The 25,516-nt window shown below is 42.9% G+C and overlaps 1 protein-coding gene and 1 long non-coding RNA gene across 3 annotated transcripts in view; one reads left to right on the forward strand and one right to left on the reverse strand.

Annotated features, from left to right (window-relative positions):
• MARCHF11 (membrane associated ring-CH-type finger 11) overlaps positions 1 to 4,808 on the reverse strand; it is a 113,087-nt gene extending 108,279 nt beyond the window's left edge. Inside the window, exons 1-2 of the mRNA XM_054489485.1 lie at positions 4,269 to 4,808; positions 2,956 to 3,111 (exon numbers count right to left, since the gene is read on the reverse strand). Coding sequence (XP_054345460.1) covers positions 2,956 to 3,111; positions 4,269 to 4,808 — 696 coding nt within the window. The remainder of the gene's footprint in view (positions 1 to 2,955; positions 3,112 to 4,268) is intronic.
• LOC129037400 (uncharacterized) lies at positions 4,693 to 9,235 on the forward strand. Of its 2 annotated transcripts, none has more exons than XR_008502791.1 (2): positions 4,693 to 4,866; positions 8,983 to 9,235. It is a non-coding gene; the product is annotated as an uncharacterized LOC129037400 (long non-coding RNA). The 2 variants fall into 2 exon arrangements; XR_008502792.1 differs by lacking the exon at positions 4,693 to 4,866 and adding an exon at positions 5,135 to 5,318.
• The last annotated feature ends 16,281 nt before the right edge of the window (positions 9,236 to 25,516 follow it).

The raw sequence follows: 25,516 nt of genomic DNA on the forward strand, positions 1-25,516 counted from the left end.
ACCAGGTCAGGAAGGCATGGCCATTTTAGAAGCTAACTCCTATGGTGGATAAAGATGGCCACTCTCTTTAAAAGAAGTGCCAGACTCCAGAAGTGGAGTCTATTTCCCCTTCTCTTGAATCTGAGTTAGGCCTCTGTCTAGCTTTACACAAAAGAATGCAGTAGATGGTGAACCACATCACTTCCAAGGCTATGCCTTAAAGAGATTTGTAATTTTCACTTTCATGGTCTTGGAACCCAGCTATCACAGTGAAAAGCAGCAGCCACATGGAGGGAGAACTGACACACCAGGTGGCAGCCCCAACTGAGCTTCCAGCCAACAGCCAGCACGAAAACCAGGTCAAATGAGCAAGCTTTCTTGGATGTTCCAATCTGGTTAAGCCTCTGGATGATGATAGCTCCAGGTGATGGTGCATGCAGAGAAAGACATCTCAGCTGACCTCCATCAACCCACAGACTCTTAACAGATCACAAATGACAGTTGTTGTTTAAAGCACTAAGTATTGAGGTGGTTTATTATGCAACAGTAGACAGTCAAAACCTTCCCAAACCATCTTAGAGACCCAGGCTGAAACTATTTCCTGCTTGCTACAGCCTTTTCCAGGACAAGTCCTGACAGATCCAGAAACATGAAGGTGGCTAGGATGGGACTGAGAAGCACACTCTCCAACAGGGCGGCTAAGACAGTGGACCCTGGGCCAGACTGACTAAGTCTGAATCTTGGCTTTGCCTTTTACTAGATAGGTACCTAGTAGAAGTTACTTAACTTTACTGTGCCTCAGTTTCCCTTTGAGTAAAATAGAAATATTCCTCACCTCATAGATTTGTCATGAAGATTAAATATCAGTATCCATATACGTAAAGCATTTAGAACAGTGCATGGCAAAGTATTTGTGAATATTAATATTTGTTCTCTGTTCTGTTCTACATCCAGGAAATCACCTATTCACAAGGGATTGGCCTCACACAGATACATATGTATCTGATGTAGTCCTGGAAAGTTATTTCATCTCCAGCATGTTCTGAGCTATCATCATCACATTCATATCAACTTTGTTTCTACATATGATTTTGTAGGTCACTACAACAATCAGATCAGGTTACAGATAATAGTAGTATTTACAGATGTCATAATAAAATTAATCATAAATATGCTAGTAGTACCAGATTAGTTTTGGGGTTTTAGTTCTTTTTGGGGAAAAGGAAAATCATATGCACAGTTTGGGAGCTACTTTTTAAAAATAACTATTGAATCTTTTTTAAATGAAGCAAGAGACAGTAGTAACCAATTCTTTTTGCTATAGGATTAAAATTAGTAAATAGTATTTTTTTTTTGCCCCAGTTCTTTATCTCCTCTCTATTTTAAAATGTCCATCAGGTACTTATCTCTATTTACTTCAAAATTCATCATTCCAAATGAATTAACATATAGTTGCCATAAGTTCAAGCTCTTGAAATAGTCTTCTGTGTCAGCCAATGAGTGTCTGACCATAGCTCTTCTCATGGAACTTTTCTCTAGAGCCCAAAACTCTCTCATTTCTTATTTTCCCACACACTTCTATTGATAAAACTGTTGTAGATCCAATTATACTACCTATATACTAGTCTTTGAAAATGGTTTCATCTGTTTTTCAAGACAACTATGATGGATTCATCAATTGATACCCAAGTAGTTCAATCAGAGGTTCTGGGAAAAGGTGTCAGGTTTCTGCCTGTCTTCAGCATGATAATATCACTCATCCATATTATTTATGCTTTCTCTTTCCAAATTATTCATAAGCCCTAGGTCAGCTTGAGAAATACATATTTTCATTTTGTGCTTGCTAATCATGCATTAAATTGAGACTATCAGAGATGCAAATTAATTGCAAACTATATAAAGGATGCAAAAATTTTAAACTATGAAATTTAAATTATTAGTGCACTAGTAATTCAGCTTCCAGGTTCCTTTTGAAAACACTGGTAGTTCCACCTATATTACATTGCTGAATAAAAACCAAATTGGGTGATTTAGATAGCAACAGGGAACACGAGAGTTTATTACTTTTTCCCCTCCCAACTTTGCAATTCCCTATTCTTTTTCCTTCTATTACTCCTTTGTCTCTGTTTTGAACCCTATTCTTTTATGTCTACTTAACTTCAGCCTACCAGATAACATTAATTACACATTATTCTGCTTTTCCTTAAGATGTCATTCTTAATATTTTATATTCTACCTGTCTGTTCAAAGAACCTGAATCTGTTTCATAATAAATTTTAGGCCTATTTTCCAGGGCATTTGTAGATTTATGTGTATTATGTTATTATGTGATTATACACAAAAAGTTTAAGAATATGTAAGAATACTATTTCAGTAGTATTATTGAGAGTAACTGTTGGGAATACTTCTGCATCCACTATGTAGTTGAACACAGCAAAGAAGAAAATCAGTCAAAATTTAACTGCGAAAGAACAGCATATGAAAAAGCAAGCCTGGTTAAGTGGAAATAACGTTCAGATTAGAACTAATAGGTTCAACCAAAGTTTTCATACCAGTGAAGTTTTGTTTTACTTGTATCTGTGCTCCATAAATGGAGCCCATTAGAGCTTAAATGCTTAAGTTAACAAAATATTAATAAAATCAATTGTGTAACATTTCTAATGAATAAAATTGATTTAAGTGTGGTATAAGTCATTTTACCAACTTGCCTTTTTACAAAAAAGACTGGTATCATTTTATCAATAAGTAAAAAATTAATAAAGGAAACCATTCGATTAAAATGTCTTTTGAGTTTCTCAGATAAAATGTCATGGCTTTCTCAAAACACATGTTTACAAATTCTAAATCTTGGTTTCAGTGTAATTTTCACAAAATGTTTTCAAGTAGCATAAGTAAATATCCTTAGTAATAACTAAGCTTAAGTGCATTCATGTTAACAAAATTATTTCAGGAAAAATAAATGTTGCAACTGCTTACCTGGCAAGGTTGTTTCATTTTAATGGCTATAACATGGTATCTATAACAGCAGAGTTCACAGGTCCAGGAACCTCTCTCACTGATCCACTTTAGCAGGCACAGCTGATGTGTATACCGAACTGACCCATCACATCGGCAGGGGTTCAACAACTCACCCTAAAAAGAAAACAGCTCAGTGTGAATATTTGTGTCTGTGTCTCTATTTTAAAAACCTAATGCTTCCTTTCTTTTCTTTCAAAGCCATTTACTCAGGATACAGCATCAGACTCTATCCTAGGAAATGAAATTAAAATTTTATACCTCTGATTGGAATGAAACTAAAGTCTTAAAACTATTTCAAAGATATTGTTTAGAGTTATGACATAAATGTTCTACCAACATACAAAATGTCTGCAAGATATAGCTCCCAATACCCATGGGGGAAAGCTGTACTATTAAATCTCTTTAATAACTTTTAAGTGGATGGTCAGATGCATTTCCTCTGCAGTTATTCTTAATCATTGCTAAAGAAGAAACGCATGGCATCCCATAAAGCGGCATTATGCTTTTTTTTTCTAAATGTAGCATCATAAATATTGACTTAGGCCACTATATTCCTGAAAGCCTGTATATTCTTATGCAATTTCCTTACTTTTAAAAACATTACACCTAATCTTTTCTCAGACCACGCATTCGTAAGGGACATATGCTATCCTTTCCTCTGCATGATTACTCTCATATAAGTTTGCATGCACCTACAATGGTGTTTATAATTTTAGAATTGTGTTGCTGACAAAATATAAATTGTTGGCGTAATAGCCCTTCTTTCAAAGTCCATTCCTATTTCTCTTGTAAAAACTATCACATGCTTTTCACATCCGTGAGATTAAGTCACCCAAATTTGCAGTAAGGAAAGACTCTGCCCTTTCTGGTTGATATGACATCCGTCTCAAGATACAGCTGTAGAAAACGGACTTCACCTTACATCTGACAGGTTTGCTTCTAAGCATAAACCAAAATCCATCGAATAATTCACAAAAGCTACTTTTGGCATTATCACTAAAGCACCTGAGGAACATGTAGCTGCTAAGCCAGGAGGGAAAAAGAAAGTGTAGATGAAATTAAACCCAGTATTCGCCACTGGGACATTTTTATTTGCCTTCACAGGAAGGGAAAGGGGAAGGCATATTGGAGCCAGCGCTCACAGGGCAGAATCTGACGAGCCTCACTGGAGGCAAACTGGGAGGTATACGTGCGCTGTCCGTGGTGCTGAAAGCTTGACCGGCGCGAGCTGGAGCTGCCACCGGCTGCCTCGGGGTCCCGCAGGGCCTTACCTGCTCCGCGCCCTGGAAGCAGATCTTGCAGATGGGCTGGTGGTGCTGGTGCTGGTGCCCAGCGCGCTGGTCGCCGCCGCCACTGCTGCTGCTGCGGCTGCTGCACACCGAGCGCGTCTCGGGCTGGTCTCCGGCGCCCCGCCGCTCGCCCTCGCCGCCCGCGCCGGCCTCAGACTCCCCGGGGCCGCCTTTCGCTGCCGCCGCCTCCGGGAGGCGCCTCGGACCTTCCCCGGAGTCGCCGGCCGCCGCCACTTCCTGGCCGGCGGGCTGCAGGGGCAGCGGCGGGGGCGGCAGCTCGTCCGCGCCCCTGCACCGCGGGGCCACCTCCTCTAGCGGCTCGCTTGGCCCCGCGGCGCGCTCGGGGGTCTCGGGGGACGCGGCGGACAGCGGCGGCAGGTAGCGCGGGGCCGCGGGGACCGGGGCCGGCTCTCCTGGCGGCGGCGGCGGCGGCGGCGGCGGGGGAGGTTGCGGGGGAGGCTCGGCGTCCCCGCTCTCCGCCCCGCGACACCGACTGCCGCCGTGGCCGCCCTCAAAGCTCATGGTTGTGCCGCCGCCGCCCTCCTGCCGGCCCGGCTGGCGGGCCGGGCTCTGGCTGCAGGTAAAGAGAGCGCGGAGGGGGCGGGAGGGAGAGGGGGAAAGGAGGGAGGGGTCCCGGGCGCCTGGGGCTGGGGGGCGGGACGGGGAGGGAATGCGGAAGGTTCGGCGGCGGCGGCGGCGGCAGGCGCGGCTGTTCGGTGGAGCCGCCGGCTCGGCTCTGAAGGAGGCGGCGCCGAATTCGGCTGCGCGTGAGAGCCGCGCCGCGGAAGGGGGGCCGGGGAAGCGAGGGGGCGGGAGGGAGGAGCGGCGCGGCGGGGGTGACGGGGCGCGGGCGCGGGCGCGGGCGCGGGGTGGGTTGGGGGCGCGGATCAGCGGGACGGAGCTCGGTGTTCGGCTCCGAGCGGGTGGGCTGGAAGTGGGGGATCCCTCAGCCGCCTCCACGGGCCGGCCCCGCGCTCACGTCGGTTCCGGGGCGGATGACCCCTCTCCAAACGGCGCAGCACTGCGGCTCTCGTGAGCGGGGAAGGAGCGGGGAGGGGAGAGGCCGCGGGTGCAGAAACTGTTACTGGATGGGCCGGTGGGATGTGGCGCCGCCCGGGTGGAGTGCGACAGTCTGAGCCGAGACCCGCGTGGGCTTAGGGGTGCGCGAGGCGGGTGCCCTGGGCGCGCCCGAACTGGCTGAGCAGTGGAGCGGGAAAGGGCGCGGGACCCGGGACTGTAACCGCCACTTCCCGGCTCTCGCTCCCCGCGCTTGGAGCCCTCAAGGGCACTCTCAGGGATCCCCAGAGCCTTAAAACAGAAGTCTCTGGAACCTGTGTCCTCTCCCTGTTTGTCCCGCCCTCGAATCCCTGTGTCCTCCTCACCCGCTCCCTCCTGCAGTGAGCATCCCGGGTTGTTGGTAAAGATCTTGGTCCCTGGGAGGTCGGAGCTTCGTCTCCTGAAATGGTTTATACTAGTGAGTCCTGGCGCCACGTTCTGTGGCTTATAATCTCTCTCGTCCTCGCCGCATGAGGAAGCAAATGACACCGCCCCTTACCCTGGAAAAGTGGCTGCAGCCTTCCCCGGATCTTAGTTTTACTCACCCCGAAGTCAATTTCTCGATAACTCCACCCTGCAAAACCTCTGTGGGACTCATCTTCAGGGCAGAGCTACAGTTTTCTTTCCGGAAAAAAAAAAAAAACCCCTCACCTGCAGGGAACTAGACTGAGAATCGTGCACATGCAGTAGTTTCCAAATCCGTGCAGTGTGAGATCATAAAGCACCGGATTTATATGCGGCAGTGTGTCTATCCGAATTTTCACTGATGTGACGCTTTCAGTCTTTGACACAAAGACACAGAGCAGTCATTTTTGGCAGCGTTTCATAGCCGAAGACCCAGGATCAGAAAGGCAAAATAACTTGTTCAAGGTTATAGAACTATTAACAAAGAACATCTGTGTTCCCTGACACCAGATTTTCTGGTTCAAATGCCAATAATTTTTTCTTCCAATCCTTTCTTCTGCCTCCTAAAATAGTATTGCAGTACATTATGTGTTTGGCGCCATTGACTCCCATTAATAGTTAGATACTCTGTAATGGCTGAGATAAACTACTAGCTTAAGTTCATTTTTCCATTTCACGTTTTGGCAGTAAGAAGAAGCATATTTGATTCTTAAAGAAGACCTACCTCTTTTGACAGAAATTAGTTTCATTTGCCAGAGAGAGAAGGTAGTGAAAAATAATTCAAGAATGTTTTGTCACAAGTGGTCTCTGATGAACTAGTTTCCTGGAATGTCCTCTAACACTTAGCCCCTTCAGACTGGCTATTTTTGGTAGCAGAGTGGCAGACAGCAAGCACATTTTTAAAACAATAATCTCCAGGAACTTATCACGTTGAAGAAATGTGGTTGTAGGTATGCTTTCATTTTTGGTCTTCACCTGTCAGGATGACAACACAAGTTTGTGTATTGCCGCAGTGAAGATAATCATAAGCCTTATGATCATCATAAACCTTCTTCATAAGTTCTCGAGTTAAAGGCTGTCTAGATTTGTACAGAATCCCCTAAATAATTCCATTTATGACTAGTAAATTTCTACCAGGTGTGATAAAGTGCATCGGTACTCGAAGGACAGCATAAAAGCTATGGGTTTTGTACAAACGGTGTAGAATAATTCAGACAACAAAGCATGGATAAAGGAGAAAAGGGCCACAAGGCTAGATGTGTCCTCTCAGTTAATTGTTTCTGAAAAATAAAAAAATTAAGTTTGCTTGCTAAATTGGATAGCCACGTAAGATTCCTTCCCAGTTTCAATGACCTCCAAAGCTGACCAGTCCCTGAAGATGGGAAACTTGCTCGTGATCTTCAGTTAACCCACTGCGTTTTCAGTGGGTCCAGGAAAAACACCTTCTTTCTAACTTTGGCTACATCCTCTGTCATAAAATTATAAAATAATGGAATGCAGAAAGGATGAATTCCTCTCAGCTGCTGGCACCCAAGTGGAAGAGAGATGGAGACACAGACATCAGATAGAGCAGTGCGCCGGTGGCCACTGACAGCCATCAGTAGCAAGGTGCATCTGCCAACTGAAAATGAATGAGGGGAAATGCAGGTTTATCAAATTTGAGCAAATATTGAAAGGATGATCAAATCTTCATGATGCCAGTAAACCAGTTGTTCATTCATTTAGTTGTTTAAGCCAAAATCCTAGGTGTCATCCTTGACTTCACATCATACATTCAGTATACAAAAATTTCTTTCAAATGTACTTTCAAAATATTCACCAAATTTCACTACACCTTTTCACCTCCGTCCCCACCATCCCAATTCAAACTACCATTATAATGCACAAAACTGTCAAAACAACTTCCTGTCTCCCTGCTTCTCATTCTTGAGCTTACACCCTACACCAGCCAGGATGATCCGATTCAGGCGTTAAGTCTAGTCATGTCATCCCTCTACTCAGTACCCACCAATGGCTTCTCATCACACTTAGTGTAATACCAAAAATTTTAGCAGCCCCTGCAAGTCCCCAGTGTAGCCTCTGGCTGCCTCTCTAAAGACCTCTCCATACCCTCCCCCCCAGCCTACCCTACCCTACCTGCTACTCGTTTCTGCTACACTGGCATCCTTGCTATATCCCAAGTACACCCCCTCTACCCATCTTCAATTATTATGTCTCACTCCCTCACTTCACGCAGATTTCTGCATTTCATAAAACAACACCTTCTGGCCAGGTGCGGTGGCTCACGCCTGTAATCCCAGCACATTGGGAGGCTGAGGCGGGTGGATCACCTGAGGTCAGGAGTTCGAGACCATCCTGGCCAACATGGGCCAACATTGTGAAACCCCATCTCTACTAAAAATACAAAAAACCAGCCGGGTGCGGTGGTGGGCACCTGTAATCCCAGCTACTAGGGAGGCTGAGGCGGGAGAATCACTTGAACCCGAGACGGAGGTTGCAGTGAGCAGAGATTGCACTATTGCACTCCAGCCTGGGTGACAAGAGCAAGACTTCGTTTCAAAAAATAAAAAAATAAAAAATAAAAAAAGACCTTCCATAAATTTTCCATCTGATGTCGAATTTTCCACTCTCATTTTCCCAGTTTTACTCTTTTTCATCTCACCTTACTACTCGACATTATATATGGATATATTGTGTGTATTTTGCTTGCCTAATGGTGTTAATTACTCATTTGCTGCCTTGTATAAGTGAGGTCGTCTTGGATCACCTTGATTTCATGTTCACCAAAGACATGTCAGAAATTCCAGCATTTGTCAATTGTACCCTTAAGTTTGGTAGAACTTAAGTCTGCCAATCTTTCTAGCTTTGCCTCCTGCTTCTCTCATTGTTTTCTGTACCTGCTGGTTCTTCCACTCATATGGGCTTCCAAATCTAAGTCAGCCGGCCAGTCCTCTCTCTTCCCTTACTGGGTGCCTTGGTCCTCACCAACTTACATTAACCTGGCTTTTCTCTAAGAACCTAGTATCTTCTCTGAAAGCTCACTGATACATAAATTCTAGATACAAATACCATTCAATACTCGCTAAGTCCTACCAAAAATACTTATTTCAGCCTCCCACAAATGTTTTAAGACCTTCAAAACAATAAAATAGTATATTAAGAGCATGTTTGATTTGTAGAGGATCATATTGCATTTTTTTAAAAGTAATGACCAAGCATTGTTTTCTCCCCTTAGTCGTCTCTGCCTTGAATCTTGGAAACAAGTGCTTTCAACATAAGCAATGCGAAGGCATTAAAACATGTTGAATGGCTGTGTGCACAGGATATCCTACACCTGCCTGACATCTGGAATGCAGGTGAATCAACCTGACCTGATGGAGCCACCCACACTTTAGAAGAATCTCAACTACAGCCAACCCTGATCTTCCTCAGTTGAAAATCATCCATCTACCAAACTCACAAATTAAACATGATTTTTATGATATTTATTATGTTATGCCTTGCGTTGTGGTGTTAGGCATGCACAGATCTGGGTTTATCCCCTTGTGCTAGATAGTAAGTCACTTGGTTTGAGTCTGTCTGTTTCAATGACCCTTTTCTCTAAAGCATTTAGTTAACATGATGGCTGACATCAGTGAGAACTCAGTAAATGTGGATTAAATGAGAAAATTCAAAAGAACGATTACTTACCTTTTTAAAGTTATCAATGAGTTCTACACAAATAACAACTTAAAGGTCACTATGTTTCCAGGAAGTTTGGGTGGAGAGCAGAGGATTCCTTTTCTAGACAGAGAACTTGTTAGACTGAAACAAATCTTTCTATGGAAAGTGTTGGGGTGCTGGCCTGAATCCTGGCTGCTATAGGGTCCCTGCCTCTTTCTTGGGCTCCTGACCTTAGAAGAATCTTCCTTCAGATAAGAAGAGGAGGCAGCTCCAAGTTTACAGCAAACCACCAGCCTCACACACCACTCCCAACCCACCCTTTTTCCAGACTTTAAAACATCCCAGAAAAGGATCATGATTGCTCCAGCCTGGACCATGAGCTGCTGAGCAGTCACTGAAAATCCCTTCAAAAAAATGACATAGCTGATGTGAATAAATAGTAATTCCTTGAAGGAAGAGAAATTCTATTTCCAGGGGAATGACTGCTTGACAGATAAAAAGAGACACAAGTATCCCCACATCTTGGAATTTGACCTCTAACCTCCACAATTGACCATATTTGTCATCACCTTCTTGTCCAGATGAACTCCTAAACGTGCCACCCCACCCCTAGCTAAGCTAACAACATGAAACTGCGCCCCAAAAGATAGTGAATATTTACTGAAATGCAAAAGCAAGAGTTATAAACTGTAGCCACAGACAAGACTTCTTAAATGCAGGAAGTTTTGAATAAGTGGACACAAGTTAATACAATTAAAGAAAAACAATATTTGATATTTTGGACATGAGCCAAATGTGCTGGCGTATATGTGTGTGTGAGTGGGTGGGTGGATGGGGGAAATCCCACTGATGATGGGTGTCATCAAGAAAGACAATCCAAAAACAAAACTACCATTCATTTGTACAATTAACAATTAGAAAGTGACAAATGTTTAATAATACACTTGGAGTGATACATGATTGTACCTGACCTCAGAAAACTCATGGCACAACTAAGAAGACAGAGACATAGACATAAACATGTCACATAGCTTGAGTTCTAGTTGGAGGATTAAAAGTGTTATACAAGTACAGAGATATAAGAGTTCTGCAGAAGAAAGATGATTTATTATAAGAAAGTTCCTCAGAGTGGGTCATTTGAGCTGGGATTTGAAGGCTAAATAGGAGTATGTCAGGTGTGCTTCATATCAGCAACTAACAAAATCAAAGAGACAGAGAAACTGCTGTAGTTGTTAAAGTGACCCCATCCTACAAATACTACAAAATTATCCACAGGTGGTGACACACCCCTGTGGTCCCAGCTACTTAGGGGTGCTGAGGTGGGAGGATGACTTGAGCCCAAGAGGTTGGGTGTTCAGTGAGCTGTGATTGTACCACTGCACTCCAGCCTGAGTGACAGAGCGAGACCCTGTCTCAAAGAAAAAAAAAAGAAGAAAGAGGTGACATAAAAGTATAAGTGATAAGTAGGACAAACCTACCACACATTGAAATAATAGAAGACAAACACCTTTTGCTGGAAAAGGATCACTGTGGGAAGAATTTTGTCCATAAAATTACCAAGAAGTCACTATTCCATCAAATGCAACCTAGAGCCATCGAAGTACCAAGAAATAAGCAAATCGGCCTCTAAAAAACCACCACAGCCCACCCCACACAATCACATAAAAATCCAGTTACTAATGCTTCCACTTTCGTCTCCAGTGAGACCGCTAGATGTGCTATGTCTGACTTTAAATATAATACTAATAAATATGCTCACCTGATTTTCCTGTCCACAGCAAATTGCAAATAACAAATCTGGAAATGTAAGCAGAGTAGCAGCATTATGAAATAACAGCTAATATTCCTGCCCTTGCCCCAAAGAAAGCAGACACAATAATTTTAAAACCTCAGCAGGAAGCATTCATTTAAGAAGAAGCAGCTCTATACACAGCTGAGTAGACACTGGAGGCTTTATTTTGCTTTGTATCCTGACATTCATCATGCATTTGAGTCTCCGAGAAAAGTTTAGACCTTGTTGATTAAACAGTAAAGGATGATGAGAGGGTTATTCAGAAGATTCCCTTTCAGTATGGTTAATTGCAGATTTTTACCATGTAAAATAACCAGATAAAAAAGTTTTCTCATACCATACTCCCCTCCTTCCACCTCCAAGCTTTGGTGGGTGCACCTGTTAAGCCTTGCAGTGCCCCTGTGAGCATGCACCCTCACCACCCTCCTCCAGCCGACCGTAAGTCACTTGAGGGCAAGTCATTTATATTCATGTAACATTTATAGTTTGTCCCCAGTGCTTAGTTCAAATGCCTTGACACATAACGGGTATTCAAAAGGGTTTATATAATGGACAAAGGAAAATGAAGTGATTGTAACACTTTTAAAGAAGATTTATATTAAAAATGAATGAGCTTCCCACTACACGAACACTTCTTTTGCACTCACCAATGAAAACTAAAATTGATTGATCATTTACTAGGTCAGGCACTGTTCCAAGCGTTTCACACATGTGAATTTAATCCTCACCACAGTGCTGTGAAGCAGGCACTATTATGTTCCCTATACCAAGGAGGACAGTGAGGCCCAGACAATGTGCTGTGCCCAGGCAGGCAGCCAGTAAATGACAGAGGCTGCCTGCACACTCTGGCAGGCTGGCTCTCAAGCCCATGCCCTATCCACTCTGTCATATACCTCCAGTGTTATATTATTCATAGAAGACCAAAAAAAGAAACCTATGCGACTCACTGCTGCTAAAAGGGGTTGAGAACGTCAATGTAGCTTCGCCGGTTTACAAAAAAATCTTAGTGGTTGCACAACGTTGTGAATGTATGTAATGCCACTAAGTTGTACACTTAAAATAGTTACAATGGTCATTTTCATGTTATGTATATTTTACCACAATAAAAAAGTTTCTTTTTAAATCCTGGGGTGTATTTCTGTAATGCTATATCCAGGCCCTCCCTGCATGAGTGACTGGCGAATGAGGAGCACCTAGAGTCTAGATTCTTAGGCACCTCCTGAAGCTCCCTTGTATTTGCCTTCCATGAGAACTATGTTTCCAGCACTAGAGCCATTTTTTAGGTTGAAAGTGTTACAGTGGGGTCATCCTCCCTCATTTTCCACCTGAGTCCCAATATGATCGCCTTGATTCTGGAGTGTGTGTGAAGCCAATGACCACTCCCATATGCAGAATTTACCAAAAAGCACAACTAGACTTGATGCTGCAACCCTGGAACTCACTCCCCCATCATTAGAAAGGCAGCATTGGAGGAAAGCTTTCTTTATACAGAGATGTTGGCACTAGAAGCCATCGTTAGGCAGGGGTTTGTATTCCCAGCACCTGCAACTGGGAGCGTCTAGACACAGCAGATGCTGAATAAATGTGTGTGGAGGGAATCATGGATGTGCGTCTGCTCTACTCCACGCTTTGGAGGAAAGCTGCTTTTTCTCGCCCCAAACCTTACCAGTGGAGCTTTGTGGGGACCGCCTCCATTCAGGGAGCCTCTTGGCAATTTGGACACACAAAGGGCTAGTTGGTGACTGACTGACACTTGACAGATGTGAGGTAGATGGTGAACTGGGTCTACTCCTGCCCAGGAAATCCTGAGGACCACAGGCATTGGTGCTAGAGGCAAGAGCCTGCTGCCGTCTTGTATCTGCCTCCCCTTTTGGTTTGCACATCAAAGGATCCTGACTATTGATCATCACTCAAACATGAGCCACGCAGGAGAGTGAGTCAGCAGGGTGTCCTCTTGGCTGCCGCCCAGCTGGGTCCTTTGTTGGAGCAAGTAAACTCCAACACTAAGAATGTAGACATGGGCAGGGTGTGGTAGCTCACGCCTGTAATCCCAGCACTTTGGGAGGCTGAGGCGGGTGGATCACTTGAGGACAGGCATTCAAGACCAGCCTGGCCAACATGGTGAAACCCTGTCTCTACTAAAAAAAAAAAAAAAAAAAAAAAAAAAATTAGCTGGCGTCGTGGCTCGCGCCTGTAGTCACAGCTACTCAGGAGGCTGAGGCAGGAGAATCGCTTGAACCCAGGAGTTGGAGTTTGCAGTGAGCTGAGATCATACCACTCCAGCCTGGGTGACAGAGCGAGACTCTGTCTCAAAAAAAAAAAAAAAAAAATGTGGACATGGACTGCCCAGTGGCCACAGGCTAAGAAGAGAATCATTAGGAACTGTCCAACCTAAAATTCAAGGGCGCAATCAGCCAAGCAGAGGACCTCCAGAGAACTCAAAAAAGTAGGAAGGAGTCAGCTTAGATGAGTCACACTGGGGTACCTCCAGCTCTAAGCACACATCAGGCCTAGGACAAACCCACTCAGCAAGTGAGAGCTGCTGTCTATCCTCACCTCTTCTGTCTTCTCTCCCACTTTGGTCCAGGGCACCATCTGGGTCATGAGAGAGCTGGGGCATAGGTGAAGAGGGGAGCAGGGAGAGAGCTGAATGCAGCAGACCCCACCTCCCCTTCCACATGCAAACTTCCTTCTGGAAGTGTACCTACTCAAGAGGGTAGAGAACAGCTTGGGTTAAATGGGTTTGAATTTTGTATATACTCATTTGAATTCTATATACTATATATTCATTTAAATTCTATATACTCATTTGAATTTTCCTGAACTAAGACTGTGCAAATAAAAATGACTGTAGGGCAATTACCTGAAAACAAGCAGAGAAACTGTGAGGCCTGTCCACGTCTTCATCCAGGGTGGAAACAACTCACCAGCCCTGCCCTAGTGTTCAGGGGAAGTGAAACATGAATGTGTTCATCACAATCCATACCTAGAACTCTGCAGGCATTTTTTTTGCCTTACGTGCCAGCTACATTTACAAAAAAAAAATAATAATAATTTTCTAGAAGATAGACAAGTTGATATGGGGTCTTGTAGGGGAAAACAGGGTTTCTTTCTCACCCATGACTAAGTTTATGGCCAAGACCCCTATAATAAAAGACAGATTAACAAGAGAAAAACACACAAATGTATTTAATATAAGTTTTACATGGCATGGGAACCTTTAGAATAAAGGCCTAAAGAAACATGGGAAACTGTGTTTTATGCTTAGGTTGGATGAAGAGGTGGACAGTTGTGGAGAAGTATGACTGGACAAAGTGCATAGATCTAATGTTAATAGACTCAGGGAATTTAGCAAGGCCTGTTTGTTTAGATTCTCCTCTGCCTTCCTGTGTCTTCAGAGATAAGGCTACTCCTGTGAATAGTGCTGCAATAAACAAAGACTTGGAACCAACCCAAATGTCCATCAATGATAGACTGGATTAAGAAAATGTGGCACATATACACCATGGAATACTATGCAGCCATAAAAAAGGATGAGTTCGTGTCCTTTGTAGGGACATGGATGAAGCTGGAAACCATCATTCTGAGCAAACTATCACAAGGACAAAAAACCAAACACCGCATGTTCTCACTCATAGGTGGGAATTGAACAATGAGAACACTTGGACACAGGAAGGGGAACATCACACACCAGGGCCTGTCGTGGGGTGGGGGGAGGGGGGAGGGATAGCATTAGGAGATATACCTAATGTAAATGACGAGTTAATGGGTGCAGCACACCAACATGGCACATGTATACATATGTAACAAACCTGCACGTTGTGCACATGTACCCTAGAACTTAAAGTATTATATATATATAATACTTTATATATATATGATACTTTATATATATAATACTTTATATATATATAAAAGAGAGATAAGGCTGCTCCTCTCATCTGGGTATAGGGGAGAGCACCTCTCACGTGAGAGTCTTATGACCTTCTTTAGAGGAAACTTAAGAATTATTTTCTGGGCTGCTTCTGGGGAGAAGGTTGGGAGAAGGACAGAGACCTTCCTGCTTCTGCTGTTTTCTGAAATGTGAAGGTGCCATAGTTTGGGGTAGGGTATCCTGAACCCCATCAGTCTGTATTACCACCTGCACATGCTCACCCAGAAGGGAAGCCAGGGTTTGAGCACTGAGACACAGCACCCTGTAATTGGATGCCAGTACCCAAGGGGCGATGACAATAGTGTACTAAAACCTCTAAACCAGAATACGTTAAATTTTAAAAGACTTGCAGGAGTGGACGAAACAACAAAAAAAGAATATGCGGAGATGGTTTGTGGCCTCCAAAGCATAAAATATTTACTATCTGGCTTTTTACAGAAAAGGTTTGCTGGCCCCTGTTTTAAACAGCCCTGCAAGGTGTATATTAGTGTCCCTAGGTTACGAAGGAGGAATCTGAGACTCAGGGAGATTAACATGCCTCATAAAGGAAAATATTCCATTTCTGAGCCAACCTAGCAAAAGGAGATATAATTAAGACCCAAGCGGTAGGAGAAGGACCAGAACCAAAGGGGAAGGAGAGTCAAGAAGGCTTCAGAGGTCAGCTTGGCTTTCATCCGCATTTTCCCCTTTCTACGCCTGAATAACAGGGAAAGCTAGGATGGAAAGAGGTGGCAGTGGGGAGAAGGGGTTCCATACCCGACCTTTTGAGATTGATAGCATGAAGGATCATAGCTATACCCTTTCAACATTGTCTTTGGATGGCACTGGCAGAGAGAAATAACAGGAGAGGCAAGCCACTGACTTTAGAAACTAATATTTCCTAGGCTTTTACCTGTGTACTGTCTGAAAACAATACCCTACTGTAAAAGGCCTGTTCATCTTCATGTTTCAGGCAATAATTTTTATAAGTAGTGATGGAAAACGATAATATAACCTAAAGCTCATCCAAACTCTGTGCTTCCTATATGGTAGTGGCTTTGCTCACTTTTACCCCATCACTCCCAGCGGACATTTCACCATGTCTGGAGACATTTTTGGTTGTCACAATTAGTGGGATGGTTCTTCTGACATCAAGATGGGTAGAGGCCAGGGATGCTGTTAAACATCCTGAAATGCACAGAAAGCCCAAGGTAGAGAGACTCCAGCCTGAATAACAGCAAAACTCTTACCAAGAGTACAGGAGAAATAGTTAAAATTTTTTAAAATACCACTAAAGGGATAAACTACACAAAGAAGATTATTCTGAAAAAGAAAAGTTTCAGAAGAAGTGAAAAAAATGTAACAATGAGAATTTGAATATTTTTTAACTTGATAGAAGTAGAATCAATTAAGAAGTAAGGACAGTGCCCAAAACTAATTGGACAGGCTATGCATAATACAAGAACATAATATTAAAAGCTAACTAATATGAAATAGGCTAAAAGTAATGCATATGCAAGAGATAAGCCATCACAAACTGGTGACAGTCACTTTCTTTGAGCTTATTTTTCATTTTCTTTAATGCTCTATGAACAGACTTCCCACTGATTTTAAAGGATATTTTGGTTTTGAAACTAGCTTTATGAAAGCTAAAAATTAGACTTTAAACATTATGAACCCCTAGTCATTTAGATTTAGTAACTCCTAGGATATAGGGACAGGCATATATAATTTATGCTGAAATCCATGTGTTAAAAAAACAAAACTTTTCATGATAGCAATGGGAATGATGCCTGCATTTTTAGGAGAGGTGACGGTGAAAAGAACAAATTTGAATTATATAGGAAAATGTGATCCTAATCAAGGAAGTTTAAAACCAAAAATACATGCAGAAGAAATTCCCAATAGTCAAAGAGATCATGGATAGTAACTCTTGACAAAGATTCTTTGCTTGACCAAACTTTAATCAGGCTTCTGAACCTTCTCCTATGCCCATCTGTGCACTTCCTTGTAAAATCCATTTTTAACAACAACAACAAAAAAAACCCTGCTAAGTCAGTTCAGTGAGAACCTGCTTTAGATATCTGATCACTTCCGTGTCTGATCAGGTTCCTCATCTTCCACCCTCTCCCAAGGCCAAGCAGTAGTAAACTGCAGAGAAGTTATAACTGTATTAACAAATAGAAACAGTCAAATTTAAAAACAAGCTGCAATTACTCTTTTGAAACACCAAAATGAATAAATAAATAAAAAAGAGTCCTCCTTTTCAGATGGTTCCCTTTTTAATTCCATTATAGCGTTTATAGTGTCATTACTGTTGTTCCTCAGGACTCAGACTGTCTTTTCTCTTCACCCCTTTGTTTGTGACATAATGAATTCTATGCCCTTAACTTCCACATTTGTTTCATTACACTCCACCACTTCATCTCCTCTTGCACTATTGGAGTCTGTGCTTTTTAATGTGCTACAGTTGGCTTCACCCTGACCTTCGAATTTCTCAGCATCTGCTAGCTGTACTTGCTGAGATGTATCTTTGCTCTTGGTTTCCCCCAAAATATAGAGGTATCTGAAGCTGGGCTCTTGTAGACATCTGGCCTTCAGATGACAAAATCCTAATGGTGATTGTAGTAACCTCTACAATGGCTCAATGACCTAATTTGGACATGGTCTACCACTCCATCTTGCTTCAGTTTCTCAGCTGATTCTTCATCTGCTTTCGTTGCTGATGCTGGCGGGGCTCACTGTGTGGAGTCCTGCGCCTTCCGCTCTGCTACTGATTCATCGATGTCAGATTCTGTTTCCCACGTTGTCTTGGCCTGGGCTGTAGCAACTCCTGCTCTGTGGCAGGGGCAGTTTCTATGGCTTCACAGGGCATTTTGTGAGAGGGAATGTAGAATCAAGATGTCTTCGAAATACCTTGGGTATCATCCTCTTTTTTGGTTTTGGTTTTTGTTTTTTGAGAAAGGGTCTCATTCTGCAGGCTGGAGTGCAGTGATGTTATCATAATTCGATGCAGCCTCAAACTTCCAGCCTCAAGTGATCCCCCTGCCTTGGCCTCCCAAAGTGCTGGGATTACAGACATGAGCCACTGCATCAAGCTGAATATCATCTTTTTTAAAGCTGCAAAGTTGTCCATATTATGAATATATCTTAATTTAGGTGCATCCAAAATAATTTAGGTTCTGCCCATTGTTTCTTATAGGATGTTTCTACTTATATATCTGAGTGTGGCTATTTTCATACAAAAGGTTTCTAGAAGTGGAAATCTAAAGCAAAAGATGGGTGGTATGGTTTAAATTTTGATAGATGCTGGCCAATTGCATTGCAAACATTTTTATTAATTTATCTTTCACCTAGAATTTTTTTTTCCTCCACTTTCAACAGAACAGGATATAATCAATCTTTCGAATTTTTGAAAATCTAATGTGGGCAGGGAAGACAAATAAATAGGGTCTTCTTGTTTTAATTTGCATAACCCTGATGACCAGTAAGGTTTTCTACTTTCTGTAGCGGAGATAAAATTGTATATTCTCCTAACCATTTTAAGGCTCATGGCTGAAACCTGTGTAACAAAAGACAGATAAACAAGAGGAAAGCATAGCAAATTTATTTGATAAAAGTTTTATGTGACACGAGAGCTTTCAGAAATAAAGGCCCAAAGACCCAGAGGAAGTGTATTTTTCTGGAGAGTTGTGCAGAAGTATGATTGGAGGTCAAATGGAAATAAATGGGAAACTTAGCAAGGCCTATTTGTTCAGATTCTATTTGGCCTCTCCACTTCCCTCCAGTATAGGGCAGAAAACCCCCTCAAGAATCAGGGTCTTATGACTTATTTTCAGTGGAAGAAGGTCAGAGGATTCTTTTATGGCCAGCTTTCAGGGGAGAAAAGTGAGAGACAGTCAGAGAGTGACTGTCTTAGTTTATTTGTGCTGTTATAACAAAATATCTAGGTAATTTACAAAGAACAGAAATGTATTTTCTTACAGTTCCGGAGGCTGGTAAGTCCCAGGTTAAGACTCCAGCAAGTTCAGTGTCTGGTGAAGGCCTATAACTCATAGATGGCCCTGTCTAGGTGCCCTCACGTGGCAGAAGTAATGGAAGGGGAATACATGACGGAAGAGAAGAAGAGAGTGACCTCATTTCTTCAAGCCCTTTTATAAGAACCCTAATTCCATCTAAGACTTAATCACCTCCTAAAGGCCCCACCTCTTAATACTATCACAGTGGCCATTAAATATCAGCATGTGAATTTGGGAGGATACATTCAGACCATAGCAGTTACATTCCTGCCTCTTCTGTTTTCTTAATTTCCAAGGTACCATATTTGGAGCAGCACTTCCTGCACCCCATCATTTCCATCTGTTTGTTACTTATTTTTTCCCTTTTCTGTGAATAGCCTATTTACATTTTTTCAGGGCACTTTGTCTAGGTTGGATACTAATCTTTAATGCTATTTATATAGCAAGTATTTTTTTGCTCTCTCTCTTTGTGAAATAATTTCAGTTATTTCAGTTTTTATCTCATCTTGATTTAATACGGATTATTTCTATTTTACTAGAAAGTTGGCTTTCTGTTTGCTTTTCTTTTTTTGAGACAGGGTCTCACTCTGTTGCTCAGGCTAGATTGCAGTGGCATGATCAAGGTTCACCGAAGCCTTTACCTCCCAGGCTCAATCGATCCTCCTGCCTCAGCCTCCCAAGTAGCTGGGACTCTACAGGCAAGCACCACCACGCTCGTGATGTTGTCACACACACCCAAAGTAACTATGTGAGATGATAGATATGGTCATTCACTTTACTAAAGTAACCCTTTTACTATCTATATGTATCACATGACATCATGTTGTAAAGCTCAAATATGCACAATAAAATTTATTTTTTAAAAAGTTGCACATCTTGTTTTTAAAATATTTATACTAGGGGGCCAAGAGGGCTGATTAGAAGCAGTTGAGGTGTGTGTCACTCATTAGAGGGATAAAAGAGGTGAGTGAATACAGCATCTTCAACTGAAATATCCAAGTACTCTCATTCGGACTGATCAGGAAAACAACTCCACCGATAAAGAATGAAGAAAAGCAGGGTGGGGCAACGCCCCCCAAAAAGCAACATGGAGCCAAGGGAACCCCCATCCCCAGCCAAGGGAAGTGGTGAGTGAACGTCCGACCCTGGGAAACCATGCCTCTCCCACAGATCTTTGCAATGGTCAGATCAGGAGATCCCCCTGTGAGCCCATGCCACCAGGGCCTTGGGTCCAGCACATAGAGCTGTGTGGAGTCTCAGCAGAGCAGCTGCTCAGGCATACACAGAGGCTCAGGAGCTTTACATACTTCAACCCAGGGAGCCCCAACAAAGGTGACTGCAACTCAGGCAAGGTAGGAGGTACATTCATACCCTTAGGAAAGTGGCTAAATCCAGGGGGCCAAGCAGCATCAGTCGTGGGCCCCACTTCCATGGCACCTCATAAGATAAGACCTATTGGCTTAGAATCCAAGCCAGCCACTGGCAACAGGATGGAGCCTTCCTGAGATGGGACAAAGCCCCTGGGTAGAGGGGTGAGCCACCATCTTTGTTGTTTGGACAACTTAGCCATTCCAGCCTGCAGGCTTTAGAGAGTCCAAACGGTCCAGATGAGCAAGGGTCCTGCCAGCACAGCACAGTGACTTTGCCAGAACTTGGCCAGACTGCTTTCTTTAAGTGGGATCCCTATCCATTCTTCCTCACTGGGCGAGACCTCCCAGCAGGGGCATCTAGCTACCCCCAACTGCCCACATACTTTGGACAGAGCTCTGATTGTTCCCTGGGATGGAGTGTGGGCAGTGGTGGGGGAGGGTCAGGCTACTATCTTTGTTGTTTGGACAAATCGGTTGTTCCAGCTCATGGGGTTTGGAGAGCCCAAGCAGACTGGGGCAAAGGTGGTTTCCCAGCATGGCACCCAAATCTCATGCCCTTACATTTCAAAACCAATCATGTCTTCCCAACAGTCCCCCAAGTCTTAACTCATTTCAGCATTAACTCAAAAGTCCACAGTTCAAAGTCTCATCCAAGACAAGGCAAGTTCCTTCCACCTATGAGCCTGTAAAATCAAAAGCAAGCTAGTTACTTCCTAGACACAATGGGGTTACAGGCATTGGGCAAATACAGCCATTCCAAATCGGAGAAATTGGCCAAAACAAAGGGGCTACAGGCCCCATGCAAGTCCAAAATCCAGAAGAGAGTCAAATCTTAAAGCTCCAAAATGATCTCCTTTGACTCCATGTCTCACATCCAGGTTACGCTGATACAAGAGGTGGGATCCCATGGCCTTGGGTGGCTCTATCCCTGTGGATTTGCAGGGTATAGTCCCCCTCCTGGCTGCTTTCGTGGCCTGGCATTGGGTGTCTGTGGCTTTTCCAGGCGCATGGTGCAAGATGTCAGTGGATCTACCATTCTGGAGTCTGGAGGATGGTGGCTGTCTTCTTACAGCTTCACTAGGCTGTGCCCCAGTAGGACTCTGTGTGGGGGCTCCAGCCCCACATGTCCCTTCCACACTGTCCTAGCAGAGGTTCTCTTTGAGGGCCCCAGCCCTACAGCAAACTTCTTTCTGGGTATCCAGGCATTTCCATACATCTTCTGAAATCTAGGTGGAGCTCTCCAAACCTCAATTCTTAACTTCTGTGCACCCACAGGCTCAACACCATGTGGAAGCTGCCAAGGCTTGGGGCTTCCACCCTCTGAAGCAACAGCCTGAGCTGTACCTTGGCTCCTTTTAGCCATGCCTGGGGCAGCTGGGACTCAGGGCACCAAGTCCCTAGGCTACACACAGCACAAGGACCCTGGGCTGGCCTATGAAACCATTTTTTCCTCCTAGGCTTCCAGACCTGTGATGGAAGTGGCTTCCATGAAGGTAACTAACATGCCCTGGAGACGTTTTCCCCATAGTCTGGGGATTAACATTCGGCTGCCTGTTACTTATGCAAATTTCTGCAGCTGGCTTGAATTTCTCCTCAGAAAATTGGATTTTCTTTTCTATCACATTGTCAGGCTGCAAATTTTCTGAATTTTTATGCTCTGCTTCTCTTATAAAATGGAATGCCTTTAACAGCACCCAAGTCACCTCTTGAATGCTTTGCTGCTTAGAAATTTCTTCTGCAAGATACCCAAAACCATCTCTTTCAAGTTCAAAGTTCCACAAATCTCTATGGCAGGGGCAAAATGCAGCCAGTCTGTTTGCTAAAACATAACAAGAGTCACCTTTGTTTCAGTTCCCAGCAAGTTCCTCATCTCCATCTCAGACCACCTTAGCCTGAATTTCATTGTCCATATCATTATCAGCATTTTGATCAAAACCATTCAACAAGTCTGTGGGTGTTCCAAACTTTTTACATTTTCCTGTCTTCTTTAGAGCCCTCCAAACTGTTCCAACCTCTGCCTGTTACCCAGTTCCAAAGTCACTTCCACATTTGCAGGTATCTTTTCAGCAACACCCCATTCTACTGGCACCAATTTACTATATTAGTCTGTTTTCATGCTGCTGATAAAGACATATCAGAGACTGGGAAGAAGATAGGTTTAATGGACTTACAGTTCCACATGGCTGGGGAGGCCTCACAATCATGGTGGAAGGCAAGGAGGAGCAAGTCACATTTTACATGGATGGTGGCAGGAAAAGAGAGAGTTTTTGCAGGGAAACTCCCATTTGAAAACCATCAGATCTCTTGAAGCTTATTCACTATCACGAGAACAGCACAGGAAAGATCCAGCCCCATAGTTCAATTGCCTCCCATGTGGTCCCTCCCACAACATGTGGGAATTCAAGATGAGGTTTTGGTGGGGACACAGCCCAATCATATCAATCTGACAGCCAAAATAGCCAGTATAGAGAGGAACATAGCTGCCCTAATAGACCTGAAAAACACACTGCAAGAATTTCCCAATGCAATCACAAGTACTAATAGAATAGGTGAAGCAGAGGAAAGAATCACAGAGCTTGAAGACTGTCTTTCTGAAATAAGACAGGCAGACAAGAATAGAGAAAAAAGAATGAAAAGGAATAATAAAACCTCCTAGAAACATGGGATTTTGTAAAGAGACCAAACCTACAACTGATTGGGGTACCTGAAAGAAACGGGAAGAATTGAACCAATTTGGAAAACCTATTTCAGGATATCCTCCAGGAGACTTTTTCCAACCTAGCTAGACAGGCCAACATTCAAATTCAGGAAATGCAGAGAACCCCAGGAAGATGCTCCATGAGAAGATTACCCCCAAGACACATAATAATTAGATTCTTCAAGGTTGAAATGAAAGAAAAAATGTTAAGGACAGGCAGAGAGAAAGGCCAGGTCACCAACAAAGGAAAGGCCATCAGACTAACAGCAGACATCTCAGTGGAAACTCTGCAAGCCAGAAGAGATTTGGGGCCAATATTAAACATTCTTAAATAAAAGAAAATCTAACCCAGAATTTCACATCCAGTCATACAAAGCCTCAAAAGAAAAGGAGAAATAAGATCCTTTTCAGACAAGCAAGTGCTGAGGGAACTTGTTACCATTAGACCTGCCTTACAAGAACTCCTGAAGGAAGCACTTCAGGAAATGGAAGTGAATATGGAAAGGAAAAACTGATACTAGCCACTGCAAAATCACACTGAGGTACACAGACCAGTGATACTATGAAGCAACCACATAACTCTGCAAAATAACCAGCTTGCGTCATGATGACAGGATCAAATCCACACATAACAATGCTAACTTTAAATGTAAATAGGCTAAATGCCCCAATTAAAAGACACAGAGTGGCAAGCTGAATAAAGAACCAAGACCCTTCAGCATGTTGTCTTCAAGAGACCCATCTCACATGCAAAGACACACATGAGCTCAAATAAAGGGATGGAGGAAAATTTACCAAGCAAATGAAAAACAGAAAAAAGCAAGGGTCATAAATCTAGTTTCTGAGAAAACAGAGTTTAACAAAGATGAAAAAAGACAAACAAAAGCATTATGTAATGGTAAAGGTTTCAATTCAACATATCCTAAATATATATACACCTAACAGAGGAGCACCCAGATTCATACAGCAAGTTCTTAGTGACCTTCAAAGAGACCTAGACTCCCACACAGTAATAGTGGGAAACTTTAACACTCCATTGAAAACATTAGACAGATCACTGAGATAGAAAATTAACAAAAGCATTTAGGACTTGAACTCAGCTCTGGATCAAGTGGATCTGATAGATATCTACAGAACTCTTCACCCAAAAGCAACAGAATATACATTACTCTCATTGCCACATGGCACTTACTCGAAAACTGATCACATAGTCAGAAGTAAAACACTCCTCAGCAAATGCATAAGAACTGAAATAATAGAAAACAGTCTCTTGGACCAGAGCACACTCAAATTAGAACTCGAGATTAAGAAATTCACCCAAAACCATACAACTACATGAAAATTGAACAACCTGCTCCTGATAGACTTTTGGGTAAATAATGAAATTAAGGCAGAAATCAATAAGTTCTTTGAAACCAATGAGAAGAAACATACAATGTACCAGAGTCTCTGGGACACAGCTGAAGCAGTGATAAAAGGAAAATTTACGGCACTAAATGCCTATATCAAAAAGCTAGAAAGATCTAAAGTTAGCAACCCAAAATCACAAATATAAGAACTAGAGAACCAAGAGCAAACAAAACCCAAATCTAGCAGAAGTCAAGAAATAACTTATATCAGAGCTGAACTGAAGGAGACAGAGACACGAAAAACCCTTCAAAAAATCAACAAATTCAGGAGTTGGATTTTTGAAAAAATTAATAAAATAGAACACTAGCTAGACTAATAAAGAGGAAAAGAGAGAAGATTTAAATAAACACAATCGGAAATGATAAGGGGGATATTACCATTGACCCCACAGAAATACAAACAACCATCAGAGAATATTATAAACACCTCTATGCATAAAAACTAGAAGATCTAAAATAAATGATAAATTCCTGGACACATACACCCTCCCAAGGCTGAACCAGGAAGAAACTGAATCCCTGAATAGACCAATAATGAGTTCTTAAATTGAGGCAATAATAAATAGCCTACCAACCAAAAAAAGCCCAGGACCAGATGCATTCACAGCTGAATTCTACCAAAGGTACAAAGAGGAGCTGGTACCATTCCTACTGAAACTATTCCAAAAAATTGAAGAGGAGGGACTTCTCCCTAACTCATTCTATGAGGCTAGCATCATCATGATACCAAAACCTGACAGAGATACAAAAAAAAAAAAAAGAAAGAAAACTTCAGACCAATATTTTTGGTGAACATCTGTGCAAAAGTCCTTAACAAAATACTGGCAAACTGAATCCACCAGCACAACAAAAATCTTATCCACCACGATCAAGTGGGCTTCATCCTTGAAATTTAAGTTTGGTTC

The sequence above is a fragment of the Pongo pygmaeus genome, chromosome 4, assembly GCF_028885625.2.
Source record: "Pongo pygmaeus isolate AG05252 chromosome 4, NHGRI_mPonPyg2-v2.0_pri, whole genome shotgun sequence".
Classification (NCBI taxonomy): Eukaryota; Metazoa; Chordata; class Mammalia; order Primates; family Hominidae; genus Pongo; species Pongo pygmaeus.